We start from the raw sequence: 11,228 nt of genomic DNA, 5'->3' as shown, positions 1-11,228 counted from the left end.
TTTGTTTATCAGCTAATAAGAAAGCTGCCTAAACTACTTTGTTGCTCAAAGAAATTATGGTTTCTTTGTAAATCACCTCCTGAATTTATGTGCTTGTTTCGTGATTTGCTATTTGTTGTTTATTGGACTGTCCCTTATGTACTGCCTTGCTTACGTTGTCTTTGAGTAGCCTACTGTTTTTTTTTTTTTTTTTTAATGCAATTTTATTTTATTTATTTTTGTGCTTGATGTATCCCCTATGCTTCTCTGTTCAATAATAATTTTTTTTTTTTTAAACGTGTCGTGTGTATGAAGCATAGACTGTAAAAATGGTCTGAACAAGTGGCCTTGGCTCTGGCCTGAACAGAATTGGCACTGGCCGCACTGGCTGGTTACTTCCGGGTTCTGGACTGGCTGCAGTAACGCGTCTCTGTCCATGCGGGGGCGCTCGCGGTCGAGTGCAGAATGAATGGGAGTCAATGGGGTTTTACCCCCAGAAATCCACTTTTCTCAGGATGTAATTTTTTGTCAAGTAATTTGAAAGTTGCATTCAAAAGGGAGGGCTAAGAAAATACACTCAAGTGAAAATTGCATTTTTAAGTTCACTTCTCTGTTCTAAAAATCCATTCATAAATGTGATGACGTCACACAATAGCAGAATGCTAGCGTGTTCCGGCCAACAACAGCCTAACCTGTAAGAAATCAAAAGGACATAAGTACTCTTTCATTCGACTTTTGGCCTATAATCTATACTGAATTTGCGGAATCAAAAATAAAATCTATTTTGATTTAATGACAAGCAGGTGAAAGAGACACATTTAGCCGTTTAGCCCCATAGACTCCCATTCATTCTGCACTCGCCCGCGATCACCTCCAGTGGAATTCTAATGGAACTGCAACCAAGGCTCTGCCTGAACTAGAGTTTTGAGGCGGAGTTTGTGTGAGTGACGTGAGTTACGCAACCTCTCATCTGACACAGTTGCAGCTTTCACTTCCGCAATCCGCAGGAGAAATGGAGCAGGACAGCTAAAGAAACCCAGACTGGAATCTTACTATTTTACATCGGGTTTTATCAAGATTTCGTTTCCACTGGATTCTCTGTCCCTTTGACTTCCGAGGTAAAGTGTAAGAGTTTAATTTCACAGATGTCCTGAACGTTTTACCGTATCGCATTGGAGCGCGGTCTCTGTTTACATGTTAGTGTTGTGTTGTGTTGTTTTTCGCTAAAACGGCCCGTGCTAAAGAGAAAATAATAATGAATATGAACTATGAATTATGACAGTGTCCACATGCCTATTTTGGGTCACGGGTTGTACCCAAAAAAAGCCATGTATTTGAGAAGTTTACTACATTAAAAAGATGTTTTGCTGTACAAACACTAAACAATTTAATACCAAACATGGTGAAAGTCTAAAAATGTTCAGTATGCTTTATGTTTCTGATCATAATGCTGTTCATCATTTTGGTTTAAACCATTGGGTTTATAATAATAATAATAATTTATTTTTCTCCATAGGAAGGGCTTTCCGTTAGAAGTACAGCGATGGTGCAGAAATATCAGTCCCCTGTGAGGGTTTACAAGTTCCCTTTTGAGCTCGTAATGGCGGTGAGTTTTTAAGAAATGGCATGCGCATGAGAGAGCATATCTATTCATATTGTTTAAAAGTCTATCTATATTAGGCTAAATCCTTTTCGTTTTCTCTACTAGTTTGTGCATGTGTGTGTGTTTCCAGCTTTTTTTGTTAATTGTTGTGTTCATTTTATTGAGTAATGTTTGCAAAGTTTGTCTAGTCAGCTGTACTCTGTCTCAAAGCTGCATTGCTCTAGAGTTCACTAGACTGTTAGATCACTCGTCAGCTCAAATAATGGCAAATATTTATCTCACAGAGCACAGCTTTCTATTGTTTTATTGCTTTAATAGCATTTATGGTTTAAATTGAACCAGAGTTTCAAACGTTCCTGGTTAACTGCTCAATAGTCCAGACATTATGAAATATACAGTAATACTATTGCCTGCAGAGAGCATGAAACTATCAAGACTATAAATCATACTTCTACTCTTACTATATATATGAAGAGTTCAGATGCAAAAGCCTCTAAGTGCCATTTGAAATTTTCTTCTAGAATGATCATTTTTATCAAGCTTGTATATTTAAGTTCAGTGATTTCACTTAAATGGCAATGATAATTACCTATTAATTGTTATTTAAGTGAAATTACTGAACTTAAATATACAAGTTTGATAAAAATCATCATTAAAGAAGAAAATTTCAAATGGCATTTAGAGGCATTTGCATCTGAACTCTTCATATATACACACACACACCTCTGTTATACCTTTTATATTTTCATAAGTTTGTATATCGTTGGTAATGTTCAATTAAAAATTATAATACATTTCAATATTAACATTTGTTACATTATTACAATAAACAATGTTTTATGGGATTACGACTTGGTGTCCGATGATAGTAGTATATAATTTTTTCATTCAGGGGAAAATATGCATCCTGGAAACCAGTGGAAATCCATTCACTGGTATATTATATTAACGTTTTTTTGTTGTTGTTGTTGTTGTTTTCTGTTAATTGATTAGATTTAGATGATTCTAAATTCTGTTTAGACGTGCAACATTTGAAGCTGTTGTTAAATGCAGATAAGCACACACCAATAGCTGATAAACTTCATCGTTAAGATAATGAACTTGGGAGGATAATTACTTTTCAAATTCTATTATCAATATTTACCAATGTCAATGGTTAAAATTACTTTGACGTGCGGTTCCGTGTGTATTCTTGCTTTAATATCCTCTGGCTAGTCAATGCATATATACTAATGTTTGGTGTTCTGTGAGCACGATTCCAGTTCATCTCTTCATGCTATGAATGCCCAATGAAAATGTCAGTTTAACTTCATAGATGAGGTTTAATAGTTGACTGGCTGTTTTAATAATAATTTTGATTTAGTCTACTTTCGTTGTGCCTCATATGCAAAAAAAACCCGCTGGATTTTTGAAGTAGGCCGATCTCAAACCCTGTTTACATCTAGTATTAAGATGCGTTTTGGTTGATCGGATCACAAGTGGACGATACCAGTGTTGTAGTCGAGACCACCTCACTCGAGTCCGAGTCGACACCGAGACCAGAGAGAGTCGAGTCCGAATCAAGACCGAGTCCATAGAGAGTCGAGTCCGAGACCAGAGACGGTCGAGTCCAAGTCGAGACCGAGACCAGTGAGGGTTGATTACCTATTTACTTTTATTTACTTAGAGAAATCCTTTTTTTTTTTTTACTGAATTTACTTAGAGTTTAAATATGATCAGTTTAGGGTAAAAAGGCCACATAGTAGGTGGTGTTAAAAGTAATTTTATTACAATTTGTCATGCGCAGTTGCGCACTAGAAAATCACCAATCACTGGGCGTGTCAATCAATTTAAAGAAATATTTTATTCACATACATTAATAATCATGAAAAATATTTTTAATTGAACTCTAGTGGACTCTGGAATAATTCCGAGTCCTAAAAAAACAAATGTTCGAGTACGAGTCAATTCCGAGTCCAAATGGACACGAGTCCATGACAAGACCAAGACCATTAAAATATGGTCTCGAGACCGAGTCCGAGACGAGTTCGAGTCTCGAGTACTACAACACTGGACGATACAGGTATAAACGGGGTCTAAAACATTTTGAGTTTGACCACTTACGGATGTAGTTGAAAACTCATTAGACTGGATTGCTTTTGTAGTGTCAATGCTCAATGCGTGAACTTTATAGGAGGAAGAGCTCTAGACAGACGCTAGACGGGTTTAAACTTTGTTGGCTGGGGACCCAAGTTTGTTTTGAAGATGAAAAATATATCAAGCACTGTGTTCTCTCACCATTCTTGATTTCGCACACGCTCTCGCTGCATTTGGCTGGTATTCGGCTGTCAGAGCAGAAACTAAATCTGCTGCTCTACATGCGTTTTCCCTTCGTCTCCACGTGTGTTCATATGTAAATTTGTTATTTTGTCTATTAGATGGAAAGATCTGAAAAAGGCCTAATATTTACCCGCCCATAGACCCTCCCCTTGAAGAAATCAGGTTGAAAGTGGACTAAAAAGACAGGTGTAAACAGGAATGCGTCTCCCTCGTCTACTTGTGATCCGATCCACCAAAACGCATAGTTGCCCCTGTCCACATCAGCAGCTGACAAGAGCAGATGACATCAGCATTCCAACACTCACTTCAGTCCTTTTACGACGGTCTCGTGACCTTGTAATGGTATCTCACCCTTTACACAATCAAAAACTGATCTTTAACACTTACCAAACCTTCTGCACTTTAGCATCTTTATATTTGGCCTTGAAAATACGCTAATAAGATACGGCTGAATGAACTGACAATCATTTCCGGTCAACTAAAATATACTTTAATGCCATTTCTATTGACGCGTGTCATGTGTTTAACCCTTGTGCTGCATTAGATTTTTAACACCGTTGAGTGCATTAAGGACCAAAAATGGCCACATATTAAACATTGCCTAAAATATTATATATTATTATTATTTTCCACTTTTACCAAGTTAAATCTTTTAACCAGCATCAGTCCTCATCATAACTACCAAAAATGTATTCAATTTCAGGATTTTAACCCTTTAATTACCAGCTTTGTTTGCGAAACCATCGATTTGTATAAGAGGAAAAAACACAAAAATTCAATTATTTTCAATAAACTAAATGCAAAGAGAAAACTTTAGATTTGGATTATCACAGTCCCACTTTGCAAAAAAATCCCACTTAGCGCGTTAGAGACCAAAAATGGCCACCTATTAAACATTGCCTATTGCCTAAAATAAGGTGCATTTCCACCCATAGGGAATAAATATGTAGTGACGTCATCTGGTGGAATACACTATATAATGCAAATATAATGCTTTTGCTTCAAAATGAAAGGATGTTTGTGCAAAAATCATGTTTCATGTATTACTGACAGCCTCAGATTTAAACAACGTTTTAATGGGTTTCAATGGGCCATTTTTGGTCTTTATGGTGCTGAGTGTTACTATTTGATCTACACAGTGTGTGTTATACATATTTTGCAAAATGGGATCACATTTTTTACATGTATCCAAAAAGTCACAATTTTGCCAAATTTCATACCATTTGCATTAAAACAGCCAAAATGGTCAAAGAATTTAAACTGCAAAAGACCAAAAATGTCCCTAATGCAGCATAAGGGTTAAGTATATTTGAAGAGCTCTTTTCCAAAACGCGATAAACGCCATTTTTAAAAAAAAAAATGAGTTTGTCGTGTCATTCTGCTGTGGACAGAACCCTTTCACTGCTCCATCAACGTTTCATGCCAAATCGCTATATTTCCTTGTTTAAAATGTACTGCAAGATACAGTTTCTTTCCAAGCCGCGATAAGCGCCAGCCCTGTTTTTAGCCTAAACGCGATAAGTCCTCAAATTCGATGAGCATTCCACGCAATCCAGCACGGCAGCACTCTGAACAGAGGTATGTTCATTCATTCCTCAAAATGAGTCCTAGTTTTCTAGTCGACTATATTAGTAGATCATTTAAGCCATTTGTCTAATCAGTAGGCTAATCACATATATTGATTTAATTAAATGGGAGAGAAACCATATGAGCATTTTTTAATTTCCCATTCCGCATCTCAATGCATGCATAAAGCTTGCCACAAAGAACCGGCAAAAGTAATGATTATTCATGAAACATTTGAATTGTTTATTAATAAACTAGTGTTTTCTGTCAGTGTCAGCAGCAAAGATAAAGTTGATGATGCTACTCGCCATCTTCGCAGTGAACGCGCATATAGGCCTATAGAGAGAAACGCATACTTCGAATTAGCCTACATACGCAGAGAGTTGCCAATTTATTTTCGTTTTTAATTGTTTTGTTTAAAAGTAGATATTTAAAGATTTCTGTAGCTTAGTTCTCAGGCCTGTGTGAGGCAAGCATCGCGGTGTTTCGGTTCATATATGAGACGCGCTCCGGTTCACCTGCGCGCCTCTGTGTCCTGATTATATTGTCTGATATTTGCTGTTTTAATCCAGTCAATTTGTCGATGAAACACTTATTAAAATAAAGATATAATTTATATCAAACGAAATTTACAAGCTTTCTACAAAACAAAACTTAATAAGTGGTCAAAATCATGTCTGACGCACTCCAAATATTTTCCGATATTGGTCGGATATCTTACTCATCTCATGCGGTTCCCTTTTCATAGCCTACTCAACATAGATGAAATAATAAAAATAAGTAACGTAATATTAGTAAACACAAATGTGAAATGTAGCCTATGTTTTTTTTTACTTATATTTAAGCGTCTCGCCGCTCCGCTTTGCTCACATGCTATGCATGTAGCCTATGTGTGTGTGCATGTGCTGGAGGGGTGCCCATCCCTTTTTTGAATATCGTTATCATTATTGATCATTTTTAATAATTAGTTTTTTCATGCATATGTTGAAATTGGTACTATTTGTTTGAGGTTTGACACTTTACTAAAAATGACTTTACTAAAAATGACTTTACTAAAAATGATACAAAAAAATGGATGGATGTACAGTATAGCGTTTTGAAAAAATAAATAAAATTAACTTTTAATTTATCATTAACAATATTGTAGTTTGATTTAATAATCATTGTTCAAAATGTTCAGACTGAACCAATAAAACATTTCAACAGGATAATTTGATTATTCACAAAATGTGTGGGTCTAGGTAAAAAATGTAGTTTTCCTGAAAACTATTGAAATGGATTTATAGCGTTTTGGAAAAGAGCTCTTCATTTGATGCAATTTTGTACATTCCAAATATATTAACTTATCAAATACACTATTCTGACATGTATACACAATAGCATGACAAAATAGTATTAAAATGCACTGTAAATTAAGCGTTTAATTAGACATCATAACAAAGCGCACTTTTTAAAAGGGGACTTAAGTTGGTGCTTATTTCATTCATATATTTTCTGCAAGCACGGTTTAAGTGCATCAAGTTCACATTAAACATAATTAAGCACACTTCTTTTTCTCAAGGGAAGGAACCATAACTTTAGGAGAACATTTGAAGAGTTCAGATGCAAAAGCCTCCAAGTGCCATTGAAAATTTTCTTCTAATATGATCATTTTTATCAAGCTTATATATTCAAGTTCAGTAATTTCACTTAAATGACAATTAATAGGTAATCCTCATTGCAATTTAAGTGAAATTACTGAACTCAAATATACAAGCTTGATAAAAATGATCATTCTAGAAGAAAATTTCAAATGGCACTTAGAGGCTTTTGCATCTGAACTCTTCATTTTTAAAAAAATGTATTACTGTTCGTCACTGTATTAGATACTAATATTAGCAAGTGTTAAAGATGAGGCAATAGGATTTTGCCGTTTTGTGCATGTGAAGTATATCCATCATATAATTTATGAGAGGAGAGATTTATTTCACACAGGAACGCCATATAATACTGGTGTGAATGTGTGGCACAGCGTCAATAATCTCGCGGCGTGATTGATCAGCCGGTTAATTGGGTTACAGTTCACACTCATTGACATCATTTCCCCAGGCGAAAGTGCTAATCAATCGCTCTTATCAACATTATTCTTGCGAATTGTTTTTTGAGATTTGCTGAGTGCACAGTTTGACGTCATGCTTTAGTCACGGGTCGCTGGTCACACTTGACATGAATTGGTGTGCCTCTTCTGTGGCAGAAACCTCGGGGTTAATGTCACGAAGGCTTACAGTGGTGTCGTTTCTTACAATATAAGACCTATTTCAACATGTGATTGTGTTAGGATAGGAGAAGCTATAGGGATTGTTCTAGATTTCCAAGACTGCACACATTTGAGTGTGTTAGTGCCCGTCCAATCTCTCAGCAGCATTGGTTCCGGATCCCGAAGTATTTTTTCTTGTTGGTTTTAAAGCGTTATAAGCAATGAACCAAATCAACCTTCTGCATGGTAAATAATAACAATTGAAATATTGATTTGAGGCAAACAAGTATTTGAAAATGGGGAAAAGATATAGACCATTTCACAAGATGTAAACAACACTGGTCCAGAAGCACTTCCTGTTTCAGTTTTTTTAACACTACATAAAAGCTGGGATAAAATACAACCAACAGAACATATAAAACTGAATTAAAAAGTTAAACAAACATCTTTAAGATGTTTTCTTTACATGTGAAATAAAGAAAACAGTTACAAACTGAAACAGGAAGTGCTTTTGGACCAGTGTTGTTTACATCTTGTGAAATGGTCTATAAAGAAAGACTTTGGTGAAGGGGGGAAAACCTACTATCCCATAAACTGGATAATCGAATTAAAAATGATGGAGAAATGTAAAACTACTCATTTAAAATGTTGAGTATATAAAGTCATATTTTAAGTTTATTGCAATATGTATACATATTTTGAGAGTATTTTATGTTCATCATCATGTGTATTGTAGTTTTAATGTAGATTGATGTAGTTCTGTTAAATGGCATTGTTTTAAAATTCAATATTTATTTAGTTCAACACCACAGATCTATGTATATTTTTCCCATAATTTAGACATTTCTTGTTGAAAGTAGTTTTTATTTTTATTTTAGTTCAGTAAATATAATGACATTTATTATATATATATATGTGTGTGTATGTGTATGTGTGTAATATTGTATAATTAAAAACATAGTAGTTGTATGCATTTAATTAAAAAAAACTATTTTAATTATGCTTTATTAAATTCAAATTACCATCATAATTTTACAGTTATACAGAATTGTAGTTCAATTTAAATTCAGGAATGAAATAGAAATTTTTGGTCTCCCAAAGTAATATAGGACAGCTGTAGTGAGGCTTAATGTTCCTGGAAGTAGGAATTAATATACATACACAATGCTTAATCCCTTACATAAAAGCTGTTATTGTGTTCAGTCCAGAGAAAACATGTCATTGTTTGATCAATCGCTTTAATGGATGACGTCCATGGACATCATCACTTTATTGATTTGACACAAAGGTCAAGAATTTTAAAGAGGCTACCATACGTAGTGCATACAGTGCAGGTTGCATATGAGCTACTACAGTGACCAAAATGACAGCACCTTTCAGCCCAGCATGGCAATTTTATATGCAAAAATGGATTAAATCTAATCTAAAAAATTTAAACTAAGATTAGAACTGGATGCCAGATCATGTGACTGTAATGAAGCATACTACTGTTGCATATATATTCAGTGTGTTCTGTATATATTCAGTATATTCAGAGGAAAAGAGCTTGCCTTTTGGTAGGTCTCACAGTAGACTCTATTTTACATTTTATGCATGGGTACCTAATAGAATTGTTTGATTTTTAGTAGGATTGTGCGTGACTGAGTGGAATAGCAGAGTACACACTAAAACAAACACATACTAGAAAACACTCATCTACTGCTCAGCAGAAATATATCTGCTTAGATGGCTAATGCATTAACATGGATGCAATTTACAGCTGTAGTGTGTATAATATATGCACCATTAGAGACACAAAACTCAATAGAGCCCAACAGTAGCGTTCTGGAAGTAAGAATGCTGTTAAAATAAGGATTTTTAACAATAATATGCAATACTATTTGTATATGTCTGACTGTTACTTGCGGACAATATAATATTAATAAAAAATAAAAATAAAAGATTACATAAGTGTTCTTAAGTTCCGATTTGTTCAAAGTACAATTCAATTAATCATGTTTTAATAATCTTTTGTTGAGATTTAAAGAACTGCACTGACTTTGAGTTTTGATTTGTTGACAAACTTACAAAACGCATGTAACCAAACACTTGATTATAATTTAAATAGGGCTGTGAAACGATTAATCGCGATTAATCGCATCCAAAGTAAAAGTTTGTGTTTACGTAATAAATGTGTGTAGTGTGTATAATTTAGAGCCAGACCGATATATCGGCAGGCCGATATTAGGCATTTTCTAAAATATCGGTATCGGCAGTTATAATGGCCGATAAATGAATATTTCAAAAATAAAATAAAAATGGACGAATTATGCTTCAACCATGTCATGAGTGTTGGAGTTGTATAGTTTGTCCACCAGGGGGCACTCTACACCGCCCCTGTTGGCAACACTCGCGTATAACGCGCCACACATCCTGCAACCTGCTAATCCAGCCAGAGTCGGGCAGAGAGAACCAGTTATGCATTATCATATTATTTTAGTTAAAACTCATAATTAACTACAAATAACTAATGTTAGGGAAATCTGTTAATATATTGTTGCGCATTTCTGAAATAAAAAAATAATAATAATATCGGCCGATATATCGGAATATCGGATTTTAATACCAACAAATATTTGTATCGGTATCGGCCTTCAAAATCCTTTATCGGTCGGGCTCTATTATTTTGTATATATAAATACACACATATGCATGTATATAGTTAATAAAAATGTGTTATTAATATATCAAATAAATTTCTATTTATGTATGATATAAATTTTGTATATATATATATATATATATATATATATATATAAAGTGTATATACATGCAAATATTTCTTAAATATACATGCACGTGTGTGTATTTATATATACAAAATAATTATACACACTATTTTGTAAACACAAACTTTTATTTTGGATGCGATTAATCGCGATTAATCGTTTCACAGCCCTAAATTTAAATGTAATGGTGAATAACACAATAAGCTTAAAGTTAATATGTTTTAAATGTAGTAAATTGTAACTACAAAACATTCAAATAAACAGCATAAAACTTTCAATAGATGTTTTAGTCACCATAAATGCTTGTCGGCACATTCAGCACTAACTTTAACCATATTTAAAAAAAATTATATTTATTGAAATTATATAATGATGTACTTAAAACTGGGCCAGAAATTATATGTAAATATAAATTGCAATGTCTGTTAAAATAATTGCATTGAATATAAATATAAACTATAAAATACATTTACATGTAATTGCAACTAACATTTCCAAAAACATTTAATCCAGTTATCACTCATTTGTCACGGATAGTCTTTTAAAGTATATTATTTCTGTAATAATCACTCTTTTAAAAGTGTGCTTCTGTTTCACAAGGATTACTGTGTTCCTCCTGTGACTTCTTAAACCAAAGCGAGAGATTATTAGGGAGTAAATATTGACGGGCGTACCTGCAGTTTATTGGTATCGTTGACTTAAGACTTCATGTGACATGCAGTACTTGCTAACCTGGTCATATGAGCTACTAAGTCAA

The 11,228-nt window shown here is 34.1% G+C and overlaps 1 protein-coding gene across 1 annotated transcript in view; it reads left to right on the top strand.

Moving 5' to 3' along the window:
• Window positions 1–943: 943 nt before the first annotated feature.
• Window positions 944–11,228, top strand: part of sec14l1 (SEC14-like lipid binding 1) — a 29,897-nt gene continuing 19,612 nt past the window's right edge. Inside the window, exons 1-2 of the mRNA XM_039654054.2 lie at window positions 944–1,097; window positions 1,496–1,585. Coding sequence (XP_039509988.1) covers window positions 1,523–1,585 — 63 coding nt within the window. The 5' untranslated portion in view covers window positions 944–1,097; window positions 1,496–1,522. The remainder of the gene's footprint in view (window positions 1,098–1,495; window positions 1,586–11,228) is intronic.

The sequence above is a fragment of the Pimephales promelas genome, chromosome 3 (genome assembly GCF_988280905.1).
Source record: "Pimephales promelas chromosome 3, fPimPro1.hap1.1, whole genome shotgun sequence".
In the NCBI taxonomy this organism is placed as follows: Eukaryota; Metazoa; Chordata; class Actinopteri; order Cypriniformes; family Leuciscidae; genus Pimephales; species Pimephales promelas.
This window is presented reverse-complemented; position numbering and strand designations above follow the sequence as displayed.